General features: G+C 44.9%; 1 protein-coding gene across 22 annotated transcripts in view; it reads right to left on the minus strand.

Moving 5' to 3' along the window:
- ATF6 (activating transcription factor 6) overlaps nt 1-25,426 on the minus strand; it is a 357,879-nt gene that overhangs the window by 178,046 nt on the left and 154,407 nt on the right. For 18 of the 22 annotated variants that reach the window (XR_010590059.1, XR_010590058.1, XM_065555768.1 and 15 more), the window contains 3 exons: nt 14,975-15,115; nt 9,160-9,273; nt 2,506-2,608 (listed from right to left, as the gene is read on the minus strand). Coding sequence is in view for 20 of the 22 variants with exons in the window: in XM_065555768.1 (XP_065411840.1) it covers nt 2,506-2,608; nt 9,160-9,273; nt 14,975-15,115 (358 nt within the window). In the remaining 2 variants the exon portion in view is untranslated. The remainder of the gene's footprint in view (nt 1-2,505; nt 2,609-9,159; nt 9,274-14,974; nt 15,116-25,426) is intronic. The other 4 variants (XM_065555761.1, XM_065555754.1, XM_065555762.1 and 1 more) reach the window with 2 other exon arrangements.

The raw sequence follows: 25,426 nt of genomic DNA on the forward strand, positions 1-25,426 counted from the left end.
GCAAAAGATCAGACTAGATAATCATCGTGGTCTCTTCTGGCCCGGGAATCCACGAATCTATGAAACTTCTGGTTCTGAAGAGGAGTGTGGTCTAGGATTATAGACAGCAGAGCCAAGCACATTGATTTGGCACAGTCTTTGGATAAGACTTGGATCTGTGATATTAGAGACAGGAGTCCATTCCCAGTTCTCCCAGAAGTGACTCTGCATTACTTCTGTGCAAAATCTGTAAACTGGTGAGATTGATGCTCTCCCTGCTCCTAAGGTAAAGTAACTTGATAATAAGGACTGTTAAGTGCACAGAATTCACACTACCAATCAGTGGAAGATTTCCCCCTGGTTCCTACACCAAGGGTGAAGGAGGGGCACATTGCTGCTGCTGCACCTTCATCCTCTCTGGAGCTCTAGCTCTGGGCCTGGGCCATGTAGGAGGCAGAGTGGGCCCTGGAAGTACCCTTGGTGCAGATCAAAGTCAGCAGACCTGGAAATATGTTTAGTGCAGATGGAATCTTCAAAGATTTTTGCAGCAAGCCTCTAAAAAGCATTATTGGGCCTATGCATATGACAATTTTCAGAAGCCTATAACTCTGCCAATGATGGATGGATTTTCATTAAGTCAGCCAAAAGCACCTCCCTGGCCCTAGGACCATCTCCTCACTAAATTTCAAATTCTTGCTCCAAAGTATACAGATACTAAAACTTTTCAATTAAATGGCTGGAAATATTTTCTTAAAACAAGGGAAAAAGGTTGTTTTGCATAATCTTGTTCTTTCAAATGGCTGAACCAATTTTGATGATTTTTTTTTTTTTAAGTTCAGCCTGAAGCAGAGTGCAAGCATGGAAAAATTCAGCCTGGCAAAGTAAAAACCATCTGAAAACAGTGACTTATGCTGGAAAGAGTCAGGCAATCTTAACTATAGACGTTGCTGCCAGCTCAGCCTATAACACCAAGCATAGAGAAATAAAAGGAATCATTGCAGATATAGAGGTAACCACATGTATTAGGTTAAGTAAAAAAAGATTTACAGTCTCAACACTCTCCTTTGGGTCTCTTTCTTGAAAGTTTATTTATATTGATTTTACTATTCACAAAAGACAAGACTCAAGCAAGGTATAGAGTCGAGGAGGTATCTACAGCTTTCCTTCACAGCTCTTGTAACACCACTCAATGCTTATCTGCCAAATCCACTGCTACGCCAGTCCTGGCATCCCTTGAACAGCAGCTTACAACCATGCCAAACTGTATGGCAGTTCTGTGATTGTGGACGAATATCTGCCAAGAACTTAATGTGAGACCATTTTTGGTTGTAAACTTCAACGAGTTGAGGTTTGAACCAATATCAAGCGGAGTGCCCCAGGGGTCGGTCCTGGGGCCAGTTTTGTTCAACATCTTTATTAATGATCTCGATGATGGGATTAATTGCACCCTCAGCAAGTTCACAGATGACACTACCCCCCAGTGGAGATACACTGGAGGGTAGGGATAGGGTCCAGAGTGACCTAGACGAATTGAGCCAAAAGAAATCTGATGAGGTTCAACAAGGAAAAGTGCAGAGTCCTGCACTAAGGACGAAAGAATCCCATGCACTGCTACAGGCTGGGGACCGACTGGCTAAGGAGCAGTTCTGCAGAAAAGGACCTAGGGATTACAGTGGACGAGAAGCTGGATATGAGTCAGCAGTGTGCCCTTGTTGCCAAGAAGGCTAACTGCATATTGGGCTGCATCAGTAGGAGCACTGCCAGCAGATCGAGAGAAGTGATTATTCCCCTCTATTTGGCACTCGTGAGCCCACATCTGGAGTATTGCGTCCACTTTGGAGCACCCCAATACAAAAAGGATGTGGACAAATAAGAGAGAATCCAGCGGAGGCTCACGAAAATGATTAGGGGCTGGGGCACATGACTTATGAGGAGAGGCTGAGGGAACTGGGCTTATTTAGTCTGCAGAAGAGAAAAGAGTGAGGGGGGATCTGATAGCAGCCTTCAACTACCTGAAGGGGGGTTCCAAAGAGGATGGAGCTAGGCTGTTTTCAGTGGTGGCAGATGACAGAATAAGAAGCAATGCTCTCAAGTTGCAGTGGGGGAGGTTTAGGTTGGATAGGAGGAAAAACTATTTCACTAGTAGGGTGGTGAAGCACTGGAATGGGTTACCTAGGGAGGTAGTGGAATCTCCATCCTTAGAGGTTTTTAAGGCCCAGCTTGACAAAGTCCTTGCTGGGATGATTTAGAGTTGGGGTTGGTCCCGCTTTGAGCAGGGGGTTGCACTAGATGACCTCCTGAGGTTTCTTCCAACCTTAATCTTCTATGATTCTATTAACCAGGGACTCCAGAAATAACTAGTATGTTAACCCTTTGCTCTACCAATCTGCAGCTTTCTTTCACATTTAATCTTTGATAAGTTTCACTACACACAAAAGCCTTGTGGAATGAGCCGTGTCTCAGGAAAGCTGGTCATGTTGCCAGCAGTTAATTTGTGTTGCTAATGATTCAACAGTACAAACCTACCTGGACAACTCGTGTTTTCTGCTGCTGGTTATTTGACATTCTTCTAGACCTTGTCCTTTCCACTTCATGCCTATGAACCCACCCTCGAAGTTCATGATTTAATCTGTAAAATGCAACATTAAATTAGGCATGTCTTTAAAAGAGGAGTCAAAATGTCTTGGGTTTTGAGCCGCATTTTAACAATCCACCTGAAAATTATTGTGATTTAATGTTAGGGTTTTGTTCATCTTAACATTTTATATTGTGTTCCTTTTAACACTGTGGTATGAATGTTAGTCACAAGTTCAAAGAACATTCATAGATAAGTATCTGCCATGTGTTAATATTGGACTGGATTTTTCCACCTACAGTGGTTCCTATATATAATTAAATAAACACGAATCCTGAAAACAATAGGGGTACATTGAGAATTTAAATCACAAGGCTACCAACTCAAGAATAAAATTCGATTAAATACTCAAAAATTTAATTTAACAGAGTAAAGGGGAAAAAAAGAAAAGAAAAAATATGCAGTGATGAATTCATGTCTTTAGAAGCCACAAAATTCCAGTTCTTCCATCAAGGCAAAGAAAGTATTAGCTACTTCAATTATATCTTTGTTTACTTTATGATGTTGAAGGGAAAAAGTCATGACCTGTGTATCTCTATCTTTAACTGGCCTCTAAGTCCATTTTATAATAAATTTTCCAACTGCATAATTGGATTAATGAAAAAGCTTTGGACACTTCCACACAGGCAGATCTGTGGTGGACTGGATGGCTCAGAGAATTGTTACAATGTTTTATGATTGTTACTAGTCTCTAGCAGTGATTAGGCTAGGCTGCTGGTTCCAAGTGAGCAAAGGCTGATGGTGAGTGAAAGTCAATATCCCACCTGACAGCATCAGAATGGAGGGTCCCAGTGCCTCCAGGGGAATTCATAGAATCATAGAATATCAGGGTTGGAAGGGACCTCAGGAGGTCATCTAGTCCAACCCCCTGCTCAAAGCAGGACCAACACCAACTAAATCATCCCAGCCAGGGCTTTGTCAAGCCAGGCCTTAAAAACCTCTAAGGATGGAGATTCCACCACCTCCCTAGGTAACCCATTCCAGTGCTTCACCACCCTCCTAGTGAAAAAGTTTTTCCTAATATCCAACCTAACCTCCCCCACTGCAACTTGAGACCATTACTCCTTGTTCTGTCATCAGGTACCACTGAACAGTCTAGATCCATCCTCTTTGGAACCCCCTTTCAGGTAGTTGAAAGCCGCTATCAAACCCGCCGCTCATTCTTCTCTTCTGCAGACTAAACAATCCCAGTTCCCTCAGCCTCTCCTCATAAGTCATGTGCTCCAGCCCCCTAATCAGTTTTGTTGGCCTCCGCTGGACTCTTTCCAATTTTTCCACATCCTTCTTGTAGTGTGGGGCCCAAAACTGGACACAGTACTCCAGAGGAGGCCTCACCAATGCCGAATAGAGGGGAATGATCACGTCCCTCGATCTGCTGGCAATGCCCCTACTTATACAGCCCCAAATGCCATTAGCCTTCTTGGCAACAAGGTCACACTGTTGACTCATATCCAGCTTCTCCTCCACTGTAACCCCTAGGTCCTTTTCTGCAGAACTGCTTCCTAGCCATTCGGTCCCTAGTCTGTAGCAGTGCATGGGATTCTTCCATCCTAAGTGCAGGACTCTGCACTTGTCCTTGTTGAACCTCATCAGGTTTCTTTTGGCCCAATCCTCTAATTTGTCTAGGTCCCTCTGTATCCTATCCCTACCCTCCAGCGTATCTACCACTCCTCCCAGTTTAGTGTCATCTGCAAACTTGCTGAGAGTGCAGTCCACGCCATCCTCCAAATCATTAATGAAGATATTGAACAAAACCGGCCCCAGGACTGACCCCTGGGGCACTCCACTTGAAACCGGCTGCCAACTAGACATGGAGCCGTTGATCACTACCCGTTGAGCCCGACGATCTAGCCAGCTTTCTATCCACCTTACAGTCCATTCATCCAGCCCATACTTCTTTAACTTGGCGGCAAGAATACTGTGGGAGACCGTATCAAAAGCTTTGCTAAAGTCAAGGAATAACACATCCACTGTTTTCCCCTTATCCACAGAGTCAGTTATCTCCTCATAGAAGGCAATTAGGTTAGTCAGGCATTACTTGCCCTTGGTGAATCCATCCTGACTATTCTTGATCACTTTCCTCTCCTCTAAGTGCTTCAGAATTGATTCCTTGAGGACCTGCTCCATGATTTTTCCAGGGACCGAGGTGAGGCTGACTGGCCTGTAGTTCCCCAGATCCTTCTTCTTCCCTTTTTCAAAGATGGGCACTACATTAGCCTTTTTCCAGTCATCCGGGACCTCCCCGGATCGCCATGAGTTTTCAAAGATAATGGCCAATGGCTCTGCAATCACATCCGCCAACTCCTTTAGCACCCTCGGATGCAGTGCATCTGGCCCCATGGACCTGTGCTGCCCAGTGCAGCAGTCTGGGAGCTGACCTTGTTCGTGAAGACAGAGGCAAAAAAATCATTGAGTACATTAGCTTTTTCCACATCCTCTCTTACTAGGTTGCCTCCCTCATTCAGTAAGGGGCCCACACTTTCCTTGACTTTCTTCTTGTTGCTAACATACCTGAAGAAACCCTTCTTGTTACTCTTAACATTGCTTGCTAGCTGCAACTCCAAGTGTGATTTGGCCTTCCTGATTTCACTCCTGCATGCCTGAGCAATATTTTTATACTCCTCCCTGGTCATTTGTCCAATCTTCCACTTCTTGTAAGCTTCTTTTTTGCGTTTAAGGTCAGCAAGGATTTCACTGTTAAGCCAAGCTGGTCGCCTGCCATATTTACTGTTCTTTCTACACATTGGGATGTTTTTTTCCTGCAACCTCAATAAGGATTCTTTAAAATACAGCCAGCTCTCCTGGACTCCTTTCCCCCTCATGTTATTCTCCCAGGGGATCCTACCCATCTGTTCCCTGAGGGAGTCAAAGTCTGCTTTTCTGAAGTCCAGGGTCCATATTCTGCTGCTCTCCTTTCTTCCTTGTGTCAGGATCCTGAACTCGGCCATCTCATTGGGAGTCTCTGATTATCTTAGGACAGGGGATAGGGAAGACAGGGAACTTTTCTTATATAACAGAGAAAAAAGTAAATATGTCACCTAGAGTTCATAGAATCATAGAATATCAGAGTTGGAAGGGACCTCAAGAGGTCATCTAGTCCAACCCCCTGCTCAAAGCAGGACCAAACCCAGCTAAATCATCCCAGCCAGGGCTTTGTCAAGCTGGGCCTTAAAAACCTCCAAGGAAAGAGACTCCACCACCTCCCTAGGTAACGCATTCCAGTGTTTCACCACCCTCCTAGTGAAATAGTTTTCCTGATATCCAACCTGGACCTCCCCCACTGCAACTTGAGACCATTGCTCCTTGTTCTGTCATCTGCCACCACTGAGAACAGCCAAGCTCCATCCTCTTTGGAACCCCCCTTCAGGTAGTTGAAGGCTGCTATCAAATCCCCCCTCATTCTTCTCTTCTGGAGACTAAACAATCCCAGTTCCCTCAGCCTCTCCTCATAAGTCATGTGCTCCAGACCCCTAATCATTTTTGTTGCCCTCCGCTGGACTCTTTCCAATTTTTCCACATCCTTCTGGTAGTGTGGGGCCCAAAACTGGACACAGTATTCCAGATGAGGCCTCACCAATGTCGAACAAAGGGGAACGATCACGTTCCTCGATCTGCTGGCAATGCCCCTACTTATACAGCCCAAAATGCCGTTAGCCTTCTTGGCAACAAGAGCACACTGTTGACTCATATCCAGCTTCTCGTCCACTGTGACCCCTAGGTCCTTTTCTGCAGAACTGCTACCTAGCCATTCGGTCCCTAGTCTGTAGCAGTGCATAGGATTCTTCCGTCCTAAGTGCAGGACTCTGCACTTGTCCTTGTTGAACCTCATCAGGTTTTTTTCGGCCCAATCCTCTAATTTGTCTAGGTCCCTCTGTATCCGATCCCTACCCTCTAGTGTATCTACCACGCCTCCTAGTTTAGTGTCATCTGCAAACTTGCTGAGAGTGCAGTCCACACCATCCTCCAGATCATTAATAAAGATATTAAACAAAACCGGCCCCAGGACCGACCCTTGGGGCACTCCGCTTGAAACCGGCTGCCAATTAGACATGGAGCCATTGATCACTACCCGTTGAGCCCAACGATCTAGCCAGCTTTCTATCCACCTTACAGTCCATTCATCCAGCCCATACTTCTTTAACTTGGCGGCAAGAATACTGTGGGAGACGGTATCAAAAGCTTTGCTAAAGTCAAGGAATAACACATCCACTGCTTTCCCCTCATCCACAGAGCCAGTTATCTCATCATAGAAGGCAATTAGGTTAGTCAGGCACGACTTCCCCTTCGTGAATCCATGCTGACTGTTCCTGATCACTTTCCTCTCCTCTAAATGTTTCATAATTGATTCCTTGAGGACCTGCTCCATGATTTTTCCAGGGACTGAGGTGAGGCTGACTGGCCTGTAGTTCCCCGGATCCTCCTTCTTCCCTTTTTTAAAGATGGGCACTACATTAGCCTTTTTCCAGTCATCTGGGACCTCCCCCGATCGCCATGAGTTTTCAAAAATAATGGCTAATGGCTCTGCAATCTCACCCGCCAACTCCTTTAGCACCCTCGGATGCAGCGCATCCGGCCCCATGGACTTGTGCACGTCCAGTTTTTCTAAATAGTCCCGAACCACTTCTTTCTCCACAGAGGGTTGGTCACCTTCTCCCCATGCTGTACTGCCCAGTGCAGCAATCTGGGAGCTGACCATCCTGCAGAGAAATACACTGGACTTTCTGGGCAATTGGAAAAAATTGCTCCCTCTTCCCATTGCCACCCCTCTCTCTTTACTCTCCATGGCTCTTCTTGCTCCCCATGAAGGCTTTCCTCACCTTCTCTACCCTAAACTCCACAGATAATCCCCCTCTCCCTCCCACACCAGGAACTGACATCTTCGTATGCGTGAAGGCCAATAGTCTCCAGTGCTCAGTAGCCCATTCCCAGCTCCCTGCTCCACTTTCCTAGCAGCCAAAAAGGATGGCTCCACATCCTCTCCATGCAGCTATCTCTCAGCTGTTCTCAATTCGACAGAGGATCAAAGCTCAAGCCCAGTGCTGCTATTAAGAGTGGGGTCTGCTGATTACCGGGAAGGAAAAGTAGCTGCTTTCTGTTGGAAACAGTCCCAGGATTCTAGTTCATTTGTGCTAAGCGCAGGACAAACCCCCAATGTTTCTTTTTGCTGGGAGGCAGGCAGAAGAGATGCTCATGAGAGCCCCTTGACTTGGGGGGAAGGCATATGCTTGACAAGTAGGTGGTTCCGGCTGCTGATGCAGCACTGGGCTAGCATCCTAGGGAATCCTCTGATCCCATCAAGTGCAAGCCTTACTACATTGCTGCCTGCTCAAATGCATTATGGGACAATCCAGCATGTCTCATAGGTTAAAGGGAGGCAAGTCAGCTGAGCAAGTGGGAGCTAAGGCCTAGTCCATACACAAAAGATGCATGTGACATCTTGGGTCTTGAACCCAGGCCTGGGAGTCCCCAGAGAGCCACTGCGTTCTGGGCTGCACCCGATGGCTGCTGAAATCTGATGGGCTGGGGAGCTAGTAGGACTATGGCCTCAGCCAAGGCGCCAACCACAGGAGCCCTGATTGGAGGATCACCCAGCTCCACAGATTGGTCCATCCATACTATTTGAGCCAGAAGGTGGCACAGGAAATTTATCCAAGCAACAAGGTGTTTTCCTATTGTGGCTGCATTGGACTCTGCTTGTGCCTGCCTCCCGCACCCAACCCTGTTCCTGATTCCTGCTATGCTCCTGCCTCACCCCTGTTCCCACCATGCTCCTGCTCCGTGCCTCTCCTCAAGTTCCTTCCCTTACACCTCACCTCCAATCATTAGTGACCAGTCCTGGCTCCGACCCCGGCCTCTCACTTCTGACCCTGATTCAAACTTGACCCTTGGCTCTGGCATTTGGTATCTGACCTTGGTTCTGACCCTCAGCTTTGTTTCCTGGATCTAGTAACTGGCAGTTGATTCTGGTGCTGACCCCTTGGCCTGGTTCCCCTATCTGGACACCAGCACCGCCCACTAAACCTCACTCCTTCTCTGACTACTAGGTCAGACTGTCTACACCCTGGTACAAAACAGCGCACTGGTTTAACTAAAGGTGAAAAGTTAAACTGAGTTAATTAAACCAGTGCAACATTGTGTGTGGCCACTCTAACATTGGTTTAAGCATGGCTTCTATTGGTTTAGCTTGCACTTATAAGTTAGAGGTGTTGGTAACCTGATATAGGTCAGGCTGGTGTAAATGGATGTTAGAGTGTCCATACACAAAGTTACACCGGTCTAACAAACTAAGATCCATTTAAAGCAACCTAGTTTATATTGGGTTTCCCACATCTGTAACTTACAGATGCCAGCTAAACCAGGATTCAAACACACCTGTAGAACAGTGGGGAAGCTTGTGTTGCCACTGACCACAATGTATCTAGTATGGATATAAACAAAGAAATGCCAGGCACCTTGGCCGCCAGTCTGGCACCTTTCATCTACACAGCATTCACACAACAATTACAAACTAAAAAACACGCACTTGGAAATCAATGTTTGCTAACCTGAGAGACTCAGTCCGGTTGATCAGTGGCTGACAGGGTGGTGGAGAAATATACAATAGTGGGTCTTCTGTTACTACCATTAAGGCTTTGTTATCAGAAACAGAACGTTCATACCTAGAAATAAAGACACCAAAAAATCTCTTCAAATTTCTTTCAAAGTTCCTTCAGCCTCCCACAATGAACATGTATCACCAAGGGCCAATGAGAGAGCCAATGAACAGATTACTATTGCTCCAACAGATTCTTCTTCTAGAAGAGATGACAATTTGTGCCTAGTAACCCAGTATTTTGCTCTCTTTTCCCTCAGGATATTTCTAGAACCCAATGCAGGGAAACACATCAGCAGTATGGGAGCCAAAAACAAAATTTGCCTCTTAAGCCAAAAATCATAGTGCTCACACAAACAAGCCAAAGAAGTTAGTTTAATTGTAAATCTTATTTACAGTACTGCTAGCTCCATGGGGCAGGGACTGTTGTTTTTGTTCTGTGCCCAGCATAATGGGGTCCTGGTCCATGACTAGGGTTCCTAAGTGTTAAGTTGATACAAATAAAATGACAATCATTCAGATTAAATTTGCAGATGTCACTAATCACTTGTAATAAATTCATCTCTACATCAACCATTCAAAACAAGATTTCTGCCCACAGCAATTGCTTTGCTCCTACAGCACTGTGCTTGTATGTGGACTGGTGAACCTGGGTGAACCTTGACTCCAGTGTACAGGCTCCAGGAGGTGATGCTCTGCATGGCTGGGGGAGAAAGAGCCCTAGCTATGAAGAAGTGGACATATTGAAGCAGGGGTTACCTAAATCTGCACCACAGGCCATTCTGGCCAGTTGGCAGGAGCTCAAAGACATCATCTTATTTGCATGCATATTGTAACCATACTTCTAATTGATTTCAAGTTTTATAATGTGACACAAATGTAAGGGGCACGGACCAAACAGCAGCCCTATAGATTTCCTACCCAAAGAGGCAGCCTTCTCTGGCCAATGTGCAGAGAAGTCTGGTCAAGTGGCCTGCTCTTTGGTCTAGTGAGATAGAGGAGCTAAGGTGGGCAGTAGGGGGCAAGCAAAAGAGCAAGACAACACTGCCAGGTGCTTGCAGGGAGGGGATCCAGAATTGAGAGCAGCTGGAGAGGCCACAGAGCCAGCAGGGATGAAAAGTGGCAGAATGGGCAGCAAACCCTGCTACACAGTAGCTGCTAGTAGATCAACAGCTCTTCCAAATGGGAGAAACATGGAAAGAAAGGAGCCTGAGGCAGAGACTCACAGGGGCAGCAGAGCCTTGGAGAAAGACAGAAGAGAAACCCCAATCTCAACCCCAGCTGGGATCTCAGCCATAAGAGTGAGGAGAGAAGGGAACTAGCCCTCCCTTTCCCAGAGTCCCTAAAGAACCACAGGGGCTCTCCTTGCTCCACCTTTGAGAGGGGGAGGCATATGAAAAGCCAGGCCATCTCTTTCATATGTGGAGTAGCAGAGGAAAAGTTTGTCTGTGAAGGAGATTTTGCCTGAGATGCTGCTGGTAGTCTGGGAAATCCTGGGGCCTGCCCAGAGGAGAATTGGGAAGGAGGCCTAGAAGCAAGGCAGAAGTCTTGGCTTGGCTCTTAAACTCAGGCAGTTAGCTCCAGGTCCCTAGCCTCAGTTCTTTATGATAATCCTTGGGTAAAAAATGTGAAAGCACTTAAATGACTTAGGAGCTGAAGTCCTACTGACTTTCAGTGAGACTCAGGCACTTAAATGCCCAGGTTCCTTTTGAAAATGTTACTCATTTTTTTTCCTTTATCCTTCTTTCCACCTTCCCGCCTTGTCCCTCTTCTGGTCTCTGCTTCTAGCACAGACAGAGAAAAGAAAAAGAAGCAGAGGGTTCCACGCTTGCCAAGCAACAAGGTGAAAGACTGGAGAAAAAGAGGAGGTGCTGGCTCTGACATACCTTCCTGAGTGAGCATCTCTGCTACCTCATCACATAATTCATAGTCTAAAATATGCCACATAGAACATAGGCCCTTCATCATAGCCACATAATACTAAGTCATTAGAGTATTCCTGATTGATTCCCGTCTTTCCACATGGCAAAAATCTATTAGTGCTTTCTGCACATTTGCGGCTGCCTCTATTCAGCTAGCCAAAAATATTTGGAAAGGACAGATCTGTTAGGACAGACTCTGTGAAGGGGAAAACACAGTCTGAATAAGCCAACCTTCAATCTGGACACAATCCAGAACATACACATCCACTGCCTGCTGGAGATCTAGAAAGGCTTAAAGTGACTTTATGTCAATTGAATACACCCCTGTAAATCACCAATAAAGATATTAATGGATAAAATAAAACTTATTCTTTGGGAACACTTGGTAGGCAGCTGCTAGAGCAGACTGTAACCATACATTCGTGAGGTGCATCTCTGTAGATATCCAGGAATAATGGTTTGCACAAGCATTTGAGTGACTAAGAAAACAAATATCATAGCTTGAATTTTAAGAAGGGCTGGGAAACATGACAAATATTAACATTCATAACCATGCAAGTCAAGACAACTCTACTGCATTTTTCAAGGAGGAAGAAAAGTTTCCTTCCCATCCTATTGAACTGGAAGGGACCTTGAAAGGTCATTGAGTCCAGCTCCCTGCCTTCACTAGCAGGACCAAGTACTGATCCCTAAGTGGCCCCATCAAGGATTGAACCCTGCGTTTAGCAGGCCAATGCTCAAACCACTGAGCTATCCCTATCCCTCTCCTCCATGAAGTATTGGTTATTTCAGTCAGAAGTGGCACCAATCGCTAATAACTCTCTTTCTCAAGCCAGGAAGGGCCTGGGTCGGATTCCCAAGTCTTGAGTCAAGACTCCTTTAGGGTGCATAGAGAGTATGTCCAACCTCAAGTGTTCAAAAATTGTGAATCAGGCCCCCAAATCATGAGACTGTCTTAAATATTAGTTTTAATAATAAATGTTGGGTTTTTTGCTTGCCTGCTGGTTTCTGAGCCTGTAGGGTACACCTGCTTCATGTTTTCACACTTTTCTCTGCAACCATGAGAGCTAGAAACTAACTTTTTTTTTCCAAATGAAAGTTGTGATTCTCTTTTGGTGTCTTGACTCTACTAGCTGGGTCTTCAAGAAAAACACCATTTCAAGACCTGTGGTAAAATCCCAGGAGTTGGCAACAATGTGTAGAGTACATTTTTCCCCCAATGCTTTCTAGGGAGGAGGGATAACTCAGTGGTTTGAGCATTAGCCTGCTAAACCCAGGGTTGTGAGTTCAATCCTTGAGAGGGCCATTTAGGGATCTGGGGCAAAAATCTGTCTGGGGAGTGGTCCTGTTTTGAGCAGGGGGTTGAACTAGATGACCTCCTGAGGTCCCTTCCAACCCTGATATTCTATGATTCTGACACTGTGAAGGATCCTTCAGCACAGCTATAGAGTATGTGGTAGTATCTCAACATTAAGTTCCCAGAGCCAAATCAAGTGCTTGATCTTTCTAAGCCCTTATAAAGGAATTGCAGAGAGCTGTGCAGCTATTGCCTGTTGTGATGTTATTGACAAACTGTGACTATATAGATCATTGTTGCAACCACTGTTACATATATGCAGCAAATATTGTACAAAGGTTGTCATGTGAGGTGTCTATAAAAAGGTTATTTGCTGGTTATGATTATGTGTGTATCTTTTTTTAGTTGAAAGTATGAATATTGGCTATGTACTTGTATCTCAATGCATTTGATTCTAAGTAGCATTAGTGAAGCCTTTGGTCAGCTTCTTGAGAAAGGAAGTTGCAGATTAAGTGCCCAATCAAGAAACACTTAACTGACAATGGACCTTGGGAGACTCCAATCCACATATGAGAAGTCTTCCTGGGACGTTCAAGGTAGCATGTGAGCAGTGGCTGCTGCCTGCAAACTGAATCATACATGGACATGTGACTTGCCCACGTAGCTACAAACTCCATCTTGTTGCTGTGATTTTGTACAGGAGAACAAAGGGGTTTCCACCCACAGGAGGAAGAATTTAAAAGGCCCTGGAAACTCCTCCATTTTGTCTTCAATCCTGCTTCTTACCTCTGGAGAAACTTTGCTACAAACTGAAGCTCTGAACAAAGGACTGAATGACCCATCCCAGCTGTGGATGTACTCCAGAGATTTGATTTGAACCTGCAGTTTATTCCATCACTGCTACAAGCCTGAACCAAGAACTTTGCCATTACTGTATGTAATTGAGTCCATTTAATCAATTTTAACCCTCATCTATATTCCTTTCTTTTTATGAATAAACCTTTAGATTTTAGATTCTAAAGGATTGGCAACAGTGTGATTTGTGGGTAAGATCTGATTTGTATATTGACCTAAGTCTGGGGCTTGGTCCTTTGGGTTCAGGAGAACCTTTTTTCTTTTACTGGGGTATTGGTTTTCATCCCCGTAAGTGGCTGCTGGTGGTGATACTGGGAAACTGGAGTGTCTAAGGAAATTGCTTGTATGACTTCTGGATAGCCAGTGGGGTAAAACCAAAGTCTTCTCTGTTTGGCGTGCCTTGGTGTGCAAAGGAACCGCTGCCTTGGGCTGTAACTACCCTGCTCTAAGCAATGTGTCCTGAATTGATACTCTCAGTTGTGTCCCACCAGAGGCAGCAGCATTACACCTGTGCTGATTAAAGTCTATGATAGTAACATTTGGCCCTGTAGGAAGTGCACAACCGCCCACAGTGCTGCCTAGAGATCAGGCAGGGATTGACAGATCAGCATCCTGCCCCAAGGGTTACCCATCGTCTCCTTCAGCCCAGGTAATTTGGGGGCTAGGCTCTTGGCCAGTCAAGGTCTACTCCAATGCGACTCTCACCTGAGGTGAAGACCCCTGGTGTTGTAATGTCTTCTAAGGATGGAGAGGGGAGCTCGGCCCTACCCTCTACACTGGGCTATGCTCCAGGGCCCAGTGGTGGGCAGCTACATTCGACACCTTGGGGTGCTAAGATTCTGCCCCCCACCCCTGGGCCACCTCTCTATCCCCATTAGCTTCATGAAGTGAGTCACTTTCACCAAGCCTCTTGCCTGCATGCTCAGCCACTTAACTCTCCTTTGTACATTTCCATTAGTCTGTGTAGTAAGACCTCAAGCAAGGAGCTCCAGGGCAGTGCTTTCCCTTCACAGCAGCTGCCTGCACCTTTCCACTGCCTGCCCACTCTGAGCTGCTCTGCTCCCCTTTTTAAAGCCCTGCCTCCAGCTTGTGCAGGCCCTGCAAGTGCGACTGGGTGGGGCCACCTGGGCCCAGAGCTCCTCCTAAACCCCTTGCTCTGCAGTGTGGGGGTTGTACACCCCATCACAGCCCCACACATGGAAAGCTGGCAGCAACTTCTTGCCTACTATGCTGGAAGAGACAGGGAACTGCTCTTTGAGTTGTATGCAAGTCCAGTGTCAGGGACTGTCACAGGACTTGCTCAGCACCAGAATGAGGCCAGGTATGGAACTGCACATCAAAAGCATGACACCATACTGGCTTGATCCTGCTTTGCTGAGGCAAGAGTGCTTACACAGCTTGCTCTCTCACTATGGAATGCATGCACTGATTTGTCTGATTCAGGGGTTGGTTAGTTTTTATATCTCAGCACATCAAGATTGGGCCTTAAAGAGGAATCTTGCCAGGAAGATCCTGTAAGTACAGTACAAGAGGAATCGGCTTTCAAGGCACTCCATTTTTAGGCTTAGCTGCCCTAACAATGCTCACTTAATAACTCTACTTTATGTTGCACAGGGAAATTGAAGGCAAGGGAGCAAAGCATGAAAGTATCATGAACAGCTAGTACTTTTAAACTTTAAATATATTCACCTCACCTCTCCTTATTCTGGGAGATGATGTTAGGCATTTGTTGAGCTGTGTTGAGCTTCTGGCTGGCTGAGAACTCCAGCAGATTTCTGCTGCGGTGGGCAAGGCTCACGCTGGGTTCAGCTCCACTGGGATCCCTTTCAAATACACTGAAATTCAAAAATACATACCCATAACTATAACAAGAGGGACAGAACAGATATACACGATATGGAACTCACTGCCTCATGGTATTAAATACTCTAACTGGATAACTAATGGCTTTTCATATTTGTTGTTCCACATGGTAAGATATGTATCACCAAATCCCATGCCCAGGGGCAGAAATTGTTCACTTATATATTTAATTGCAAAAGCTTCACAATAGCACTAACGGAAGAATGGAAGATGGCATCCTTCACGGGGCCCACTCTGTTAAGTAAGAATTCACAATGAATGCCATCAACTCGCGAACGAACGTCACTCAATGATCTCCTGGTCATCAGAACAGCAACTCAACAAATCCTAAAGTTCCTCCTCAGGGCCATACAGAGTGCCAAATAGCCCCTGGAATAAAAATCCTGCAACTTAATGTTGAAAGACTCTCATGGGCAAAATGTGAGTACCTTGGAAACTTGCTGAAGATTTACAACATCGATAACCTCATGTTGCAACAGACCCATGTTGGCAACGACCAACAGGCTAGGCGCTACCGTATCTATGGATACAATCTAACGACTAGCCATTATCATCCTAAATATGGCTTGGCAATATACATCAAGGACACTATCACAGATTTTAATGTTATTCCATCAACCGAAGAGGAGACCGCATTTATCACAACTATCAAAGTAGGGGAGCTCCACATTACCAACTCTATAAAGCCCCTAGAACAAGATGGCCAAAACCAGCGCTACCTAGCACTCCTATTCCATGCATCTATGCAGGTGATTTTAATAGTCACCACACTATATGGGGCTATAAAACAAATGAAAGCAACGGCGAAGAACTTATGGATTGGATATCTGCACAAGACTTACAACTAATCTACGAACTAACACAATCAACATTCTATTCAAGCACTGGAAACGTGGATACATCCAAACCGAACATTCATGTCTAAAGACTAAAGTGGTAACACTTATCGTAACACGTGATGTACTATTGGCATTTCCAAACAGCCAACACAGGCTTATAATGATCTATGTAGGCATCGAAATTCCTGTGTTCTTTCCAAAACAGGTACCACGATGGAATTTTCCAAAAGCTGATTGGGATGCCTACAAATAGACGGTTGAGAAAACTGTTGCAAGGATTCCAGTGAGACCAGAATGCTATCAATGGTTCACAGGGTTCCTGAAAGTAGCAGGAAAGAAGAACATTCCCCGAGACTTCCGGAAAAAGCACACTCCCTGCTGGACGAGAGAGATGCAGGAGTTGCTCCGGCAATACAATCAGACTAAGAGCCTTCATACCACAAAAACCCTGCTACACTCCCTTGACACAGTAAGACACCAGTGCTGGCTTGATTGCATGCAAAACCTTGATTTTACACGTTCAAGTTATCGAGCCTGGACACTACCAGGGTGGATAAAAATCAATTATTTTAAAAAAAATTAAATTGATTTTTTTTATTTAAATTGAACTTTTTTGATAAAATGCTTTTTGAGGAAAAAAATTAATTAAAACGATCTTTAGATAAGATACATTATAGCTCAAAGATATCTCAACATGGAATAGGAATTATAATTTCTAATTCAATAGTATGAGACAATATGTTCACGTAATGTTTAAAAAAAGTTTTGTAAACTAGTTCCAATAGTTCATGGATAAGGGACCCAATCTTATGGGGTTCCACAGGCTTCTGTATAGATTATTTAGGTTAATCTTTCTATCTACCCAATGGGACTCAGTGCTCAACCTAGAAGATATCATCAGAGATGCTTAGTTTTGCAGTTCTCGAACTGTGGATTTGTGTCTCCGGAGGAAACATGCTTGTTAACAGCAAAAATGTTTTTAAATAAATAAATAATATATAGAGACAAGAAATAACAGACCTCAACTCTATTGTCTCTCTGTAAATTTGTGTACACAGAGTCAATCCCTTATCTATCTCTAAAAGGGCAAACTTTCAAAAAGTTCAATGAATAGAAGATTGTTTGGGGCAGAATAGATCTGGACAAGGTGAAGATGTCTGGAGAGAAATGTGAGAAGCGAGGGACATATGCTTGTTTTGTTAAAATATTATAGGTTTGCTGTTGATGAAAAAAAATCCAGAATACTTAATGCTGTTGTTTTAGTTAAATAAAACAATTTAAATGTCTGTCTGGTGATGTTCTCCTCCTAAACAGCATGGCAAGAAAATCGTCCAAATATTAATGATTAACCTGTTGAATTGGAGATAGTTCACCTCCCAATGACTTTATAAATAAACTGCATAGCACTTGTATATTCTGTAGTTGAATATTGTGCACCAGTATGGAGCAGATGCAGTCACACATGACTTGTGTATATCCAGCTGAACAAAGTGATGCGGTGCATCACGGGAACCCTTAAGTCGACTCCAACACCCTGGCTACCTGTCCTGTCTAACATCACTCCCCCACCGATACGCCGAACTGCTGCAACATTCTGCGAAGCTCAGCAAATCCAGGAAAACAAATTAATTCCTATTCACCAAGACCTTGACAACACTCCCCCCCCCCCCAACGTCTTAAGTCCCACAAGCAGAAGGTTCCAGAGTTTGACCTTCCACGGTCATCTTGGTCAACTCTGAACCGAATTCGAACCAACCATGATAGATGCGGATATCTAATGCACAAATGGAAAATCAAAGACTCCCCGGTGTGTGAGTGTGGTTCCCCACGCTAGACCATTGAACATATCACTACCTACTGCCCAATTTATAAATATGAAGGAGGCATTACTGCAATAAATTCTGCTTCTCCTGATGTAGCCATTTGGCTCGATCAAGTTCAGGTGAAATTGTAGTTGCTGCTCTACACCAGCCATATGAAAACAGCAGCAGCAGCAGTAAAGGAACAACAATTCTGCTCAATCTCAAATGTGTGATTACAAGTGGGTAGGAATCCTCTCATCCCATGAAAAATTTCAAGATTTCAAAACTTTTCCTGTCAGTATGAAACAGTATGAAACAGAGACCCTTCAAAGATTTTTTCCAAAAAAGCCAGGAGATCAACCCCTGCACCCACCCCAGAACAGCCAAAAGCCCAGTGGTTAGGGCACTCACCTGGGATGTAGGAGACCCAGGTTTGAGATTCTCATGCAGAATCAGAGAGAGACAAGGTGGGTGAGGTAATATCTTTTACTGGACCAATTTCTATTGGTGAAAGAGACAAGCTTTCAAGCTCAACACAGCTCTTCTTCAGCTCACCTTGTCCTCTCACCAACGGAAGTTGGTCCAATAAAAGATATGATCTCACCCACCTTACCTCTCTCATGTCCTATGACCAACATGGCTACAACAACACTGCAAATAATTCAGAATCAGAGACTTGAACACTGGGTCCCCCACATCCTAGATGAGTGCTCTAACCACTGGGCTACACTGAGCTCTCTCCTATTTTAACCAACAATTCCATCCTGGACCTGAGACATCTTCCCAACAAAGTTGAGAAGAAACTGATACATTTCTTAGAAAAGTTTTGGCTTCAGTGAATCAACATTTTCCAACAAAAAAATGTTTCCTTAAAAAATTCTTAACCAGCTCTGTTACTTGCTTTAAGGTTTGTGGTGGTTTGGTTTCTTGATTCCCCTTACGTTTTGCCTCAGAAAATTTAATTCAATTTGTACGTGGTATAATTCCTTATGACACTGGAAAATTATTTCTCTTCATGTTAATGATCCCTGAACTTGTACTTTCGTCACCCAGGTAATAAAACTGACCAAGTCTATGGGACTACAAACATGGTTCATCAATGTGTATGGTAGGCAAGGATACAGCTGCCAAATTCTGTGCAGTTCCATGTATGACATTTTATGCAAATCACTTGAGACAATTTCTATACCATCAGAGATCATCCTTAACAAAAAACGGTGTGTGCAGATTTGAAGCTGCTGAAAGGCCTGGGGACCCTAGTGTCTAGAGTTCTCCCAGTTCTCAACTGAACTCTGGATGTTCTAGGGCAAGGGTTTAAAAGGAGTGTGGTGCTCCACTGCCTCAATTCCTCCCCTGCAATCCCAAGCCTTTTGGTAAGTAGAACTCCGAGAAAGTGGGGAAGGGTGGACATCTCTGGCCTGTTAGTTGACAGCATAGTGGGCTGTAAAGGTGTGCACTGAAGACCAGGTGGCTACTTTGCAGATCTCCTGGATGGGGACCTGAGCCAGAAAGGCAGTCGAGGATGCCTGCGCTCTGGTTGAATGGGCCATAATCGCTGGGGCTGGGACCTTGGCCAGCTCGTAGCACGTGCGAATGCAGTCTGTGATCCAGGATGATATGCATTGTGCAGAGACTGGGAGGCCCTTCATTCTATCGGCTATGGCAACGAACAATGGGGTTGATTTGCGGAAAGTTTTCATGCACTCTATGTAGAATGCCAAAGCTCTTCGGACATCCAGCGTGTGTAGGCTGCAGTGTCTCGGGCTTGTGTGGGGTTTTGGAAAGAAACGCAGGCAAGCAAATGTCCTGTCCCATGTGGAATTGGGATACCACCTTGGGGAGAAATTTGGGGTGCGGTCTAAAGGTTTGGCGGTGAGAGCTCTCAGTTTGGACAACCTATTTGCCAATGTAATGTCCACCAGGAACACTATCTTCCAAGAAAGGTAGAGGAGGGAACAAATGGCCAGGGGCTCAAACGGTTGGCTCACGAGTTTGGAGAGGACCAGGTTCAGGTTCCAGGTTGGGACTGGCGGGCGAGAATACGGGAACACCCTCTCCAGCCCTTTGAGGAATCGCCCCACAACAGGATTTGAAAACACAGAGTGCCCAGACTCCCCTGGATGGAAAGCGGAAATGGCCGCCAGGTGCACTCTGATGGAAGAAAGGGACAGACCCTATTGCTTAAGGTGTAGGAGGTAGTCCAAAATAACCGGGATAGGAACCTGGATCAGTTGAAGGCGCTTGGGTTCACACCAGCAGGAAAACCTTTTCCACTTCGCCAGCCCTAGTGGAAGGTTTACTACTCCTGTGGAGAATCTGTCTCACTGACTGAGAGCACTGGCTCTCCATGGGATTTAGCCATGGAGTTTCCAAGCCATGAGATGTAGAGACTGCAGGTTCGGGTGGAGGAGGCGCCTGTGGTCCTGCGTGATCAGATCCAGGAAGAGGGGCAGGGCTATCGGGGCGTCTATGGACAGCTCTAGGACGGCTGTGTATCAATACTGCCGCGGCCAAGATGGGGCAATCATGATTACCGTCGCCCTGTCCCTGTGAATTTTGAGAAGGACCCGGTGGACCAGGGAGATAGGAGGGAAGGCATACTTCAGCCCCCTGCCCCATGGTATTAGGAACACGTTGGCAATCGAGCCCAGACTGTGGTTTTGGAATGAGCAGAACTGAGGGCACTGTGTGTTGCTCTTGGTGGCAAAGAGGTCTACTTGGGGATAACCCCACCTTTGGAATGCTGACTGTATGATGTCCAATCAGTTTGTGGTGCGAGTGTGAGGAGCTGGGAGCAAGAGGCGCAAGGAGCTGAGAGTGAGAGGATGTGCTGCTGGAGGACTGAGGAGCACAAGCGTTATCAGACACCAGGAGGAAGGTCCTGTGGTGAGAATAAGGAAGGTGTTTGGAGGAGGCCATGGGGAAGTAGCCCAGGGAGTTGTAGCTGTCATGCAGCTGTTACAGGAGGCACTATAGACAGCTGCAGTCCACAGGGCCCTGGGCTGGAACCCGGAGTAGAGGGCGGGCCCGGGTTTCCCCCAAACCTCCCAATTGACCTGGATTGTGGGTTCTCCCAGAGGGGAAGGTCTCTGGGCTGTTCCCCAACCCACATGATGAATCTCTGAGGCAAGAAAATCCGCCAATAAGCGCAGGACCCACCAAGATAGAGGAGGAACTTTGTCACAATATGGAAATAAATCCAAAGGAACAAAGAAAGGAGAACCAATTAACCTGTACAGACATTTGTTTAGAAACATGGATAAATTAGACAATGGGGGGAAAAGAACAGCAGTGCCCTTGTCTCTAGAAAGACTCTAGTTCTCCAGGCATTCTACAGCACCTGGTATTCAGCAGTATTTTATTTCTCCAGTTTGAATGTCAGTTTGATAAATGTGGAAAGCCATTCTTGCCAAGAACTTCAACTGGATTTCATTTGTAAATCTGGCTCAACAAATCCTGTGCACTTAGATTTTTGAACACTGACATTTAAGCTGTATAGTAACTTGTACACTCAAGCCAACAGTGATATCATACCAACAAATGTGTTCAGTTATAAAAGTTTTCTGGGGATGGGATAATCTCCGAATATGAGCTGGGTTTTTTTCCCCCTAACAGGATAAATGACCAGTTGACAATGCTTGGAAATACCAGAACAAAGTAGTTTCCTTCCCAATGAATTCCGGACAAAACTGCCACAATGCCAAGAGCTCTCTCTATACACCTCCCTCTTATTACTATCCTGATGAGGGCACCATCTGCTGGATCACTTCAGAGCAACATCAGCGGAGACCCTATCCTAGAAGAGGCACCCGAAGTACTATCCAAAGTGGTCAGTGGAGTCCAGCTTCTGTCCCCTACAACTGCAGGATGAGGAAAAAATTGATCAACTGCAAGTGTTTTTTGCTAGTGAACTCAAACCACAAGAAGTTTCTATTAAGTCAGTCAAGGAAGATGCAAGTATAGTGCATTAATTTTTGCTTTTAAAATTAAGTGTGATTATTTGCAAACTATATATGACCCTTAATGCCAAGTTTGGGTAACCTTAATGTGACGGATTTTGAGGTATTTCATTGCCTTCCCATTACTGGAGTGGTTTCTCAGACCTTAATCACTCAGTAGCCTCTGAGACCTTATTCACACAGTTCCCAAGAACTCAGCTCAACTCCAAACTCATCACTGAGGTTTCTTTATTGGCATACAATCAAACTACACTTCAGTTGTTCAGGCTGAAGAGTAGGGGGTGGGTACAGGACATACTAGTTGTCCAAAGTTACACAGCAAACTTCTTTTATATACACTTACATGTTACATTGCATTCACTATACATCACATTACATGTTTTGGGGATAGCTTGGTCACTTTGTAGGAACCAGTCCTTGTACAGCATGCGAGGTTCACACACTGTCCATACACCACTTACTCATTACCTTATCTTAAGTTCCAGGCTTATTCTACCCATTGTTATCTTATGCAGTGTTATTGTAGTCTTCAACGAGCTTGATGCTACCTTAAACCGGGACATGATAAAGTTTGACTACTGTAAGACTTGGGGCCTCCAGCCAAGCGTCATAAAAACAGTCTCCAGTTTGTTCCATTTTCATCACACCAGCGCAACCCGAGAACTGAATGTTTATCTGAATAAGCAGTTATAGGCCGCCATGCGTATCATCTCCGGCACCCTGCGTCCAACTCCACTCCCATGGCTTCCAGTTCTCAGCGATATTGCTCCTCTCATATCAGATGAGAGGTTCCACTGGCAAGTTACTGGACAAAGTATGCGCCAACCAAAGCCTGCCGCTGCACAACGACCTTTTTAAACCATCAGCTGCATATTTGCCGTCCTGTCGCCTATTATGGTCTCATCCACCACACCAGGATGTTAGGGCGGAAACACTCTGGTGAAAGGAATGGATCTCTGTCATAATTTCCAACCAGTCCCTCGTCGCCAACCCCACAATTTGCCCAACTGGTTTTGACCTGCCCCGTTGCCAATGGTCCCTGTTGAACTGGTTCCGGACAGGGCAAGTTCTCTGTGCAGCCAAGCAATAACACCGGGGCCTTCGTGACAGCCCTTTGTGCAGCTGCGGCACAACACAGATGATGACACATGTTGTCGAGGAATGCCTGCTGACTAGTGTGATGTTATGAGTATAATATAGTATCTCATTGAAAGGTGACAGGGCCAGAAAGAGTTAATTAACTCACAGACTGACCCAACCCATGGGTGAACTTTAGAGACTGGCTAGGAAGATAGGTAAGTGAATAGAGCTTTGAAATGCAAGTCTGCATTGTTAGAGATCAAGGGTAGATGTTTGCTCAGGTCTTGTGATGTAAGCAAACAAGTCTTGTCTATTGCTATAACTTTAATTCAAAGATCAAAAAAAGGAATATTAACATGTGATGATACTTGAGTGAAATAGTATTATTGTCAATATGTCTCTTTGAAGGTTGTGGTAACCTGTATCTGAACTGTTTAATGGATAAATTACCCTGTGCTAATTGCCAGGATGTTTGGAAGGAAAGTTAAGCCTATTGTTTTCTCAGGCCGAAAGGCTGCTGGAAATGTATAAGAACCCTGGGACACGATCCTACTTCATCTCAGATCTGCTTTGGGTTTCAAGAGGGGGAAACCTTAAGCCACAAGGATTGAGATCCCCAGTCATTGACTGGAGCCACCCTGAATATGGACATTGCACTATAACCTATGGACTATATCTAAAAGGACTTTTGGCAACTACAAGCTCACCTCTGCTATGTATCTGAACCTCAAGAATTGAATTCAAGTCTGTATGTATATTGATCTTTTAACCAACACTCTCTTTTCCTTTTTAATAAATTTTAGTTTAATTAACAAGAATTGGCTATTAGTGTGTATTTTGGGTAAGATCTAAATTGTAATTGAACCTGGGTATGTGGCTGATCCTTTGGGATTGGAAGAACCTTTTCTTTTATATGATGAGATAAGATTTTCAATAATCATCATCATATGTTTGACAGGTGTGTCTGGACGAAGGCCTGAGGCTGGGTACTTTAAGGAAACTGCGTTGTTTGGACTTCTAAGTAACCAGTGAGGTACTATAGAAGCTGTTTTGTGCTGGCTTGGTAAATCTATGTATTGGAATAACCACCAGCGTTTGGGGTTTGTCTGCCCCATTTTGTTTGCAGTTCACCCTGATTGAGTGACCTCAGCTGGTTCCCTTGGGCAGCACCGTCACAACTAGGTTCAGCAGTGGCCTAGAAGAACTGCATCACGCCACTGAAGATGCCATCGCATGGCTAGACGACTATGCACACGCTAAATAAAAATTGTAGCCTTATAGGTCCCAGGATATTAGACACAAAGAGAGTGAGGTCGTATCTTTTATAACTTCTGTTGGAGAGAGAGAGAGAGACACACACACACACACACAAGCTTTCAAGCTATACAGAGCTCTTCCTCAGGGTCTGGAAAAGGTACTACGGTACTATGACTACACTAGCACTTTTGTCAGCAAAACTTTTGTCAGTCAGGGGTGTGAAAAAACATGCCACTGTGACGGGATCCTCGGGGGTGCAGCTTGGGACTGTGGGACCACTGTGCTCCCTTAACTGGGCTGTCTCTCACAATGCCTTGCTAGTGACCAGCAGCAAACCCCTCCAGGTGCTGTTATCACTCAGCTCAACCACATGTGGAGCCCCACACCCAGCTAGATTTCATGGTAGCTCCAGAGCCACTCATGAATTACACAGAGAAAGGCACTGGCCAAATCCTCCCAGCTCCCAACACTGAACCTCAGGGAATATTCCCCCCCATTGTAACCCACTAACCCCCCTTTTTGTCCTATGACTGCAAAGGTGTTAACAGGCCACTTCACCTTGGATTGTTCCTTAGAATATGATATAGAAGTTGGTCCAATAAAAGATATTACCTCACTCACCTTGTGTCTCCATTATCTTGCCATTGTAAATGGTTCCCTGGGTGTTCCCCCTTATTTTAGCTAGTACAGATATTCTGTTTTCAGCCTGCTGATCTATTTACCTCCCTAATCATATCTGCCAAGAAATGAAGCCTCACCCATGTCCGATTACTCATGCCAAGACAGACCTACACCCCAGCTCAAGAGAATGGAGCAGATGGCAAAGACATCCACCCTGTTTGCTGCTGGTAGATCCCTCAGCAAGGCCATTGGAATGGACTTCAGACAAAATACTCTAATGCTATGACATTTTTATCAGTAGAAAGGCTACTGAGTTTTTCCTGGCTCCCTCTGAGCCCAGTAAAGTTGGATTTCTGGTACCTATCAATAAGGCACCTAGCAGGATACAAAAATAGTTCCAGTAAATATTTTCAAAACTCAAACAGTCCTAATAATTTTAAATAGTTTGCCTGTAGCACATGCTGTAAAGATGGCACAGTGTAAATTAAAAGTTTTTTTGGATATTTTTTGTTTGGATATTCCAAATTTGCATAAAACCTTTAATCCTCATCTTGTGTTCTTTACATATTATATACAAAGTAATCTATTCTGCTTCACTGTAATTACAGGTCACTTTTACCAAAAATATTTATATTAGAGCCAACTGAAAGCCAGTAGCAGCACCCTGTATTTCTGTGCTATTAGGAATGCAAAAGTCCTTTTCCATTAATAACAGTGCACCAAAT

This window comes from Chrysemys picta, chromosome 8 (assembly GCF_011386835.1).
Source record: "Chrysemys picta bellii isolate R12L10 chromosome 8, ASM1138683v2, whole genome shotgun sequence".
NCBI classification, from domain to species: domain Eukaryota; kingdom Metazoa; phylum Chordata; order Testudines; family Emydidae; genus Chrysemys; species Chrysemys picta.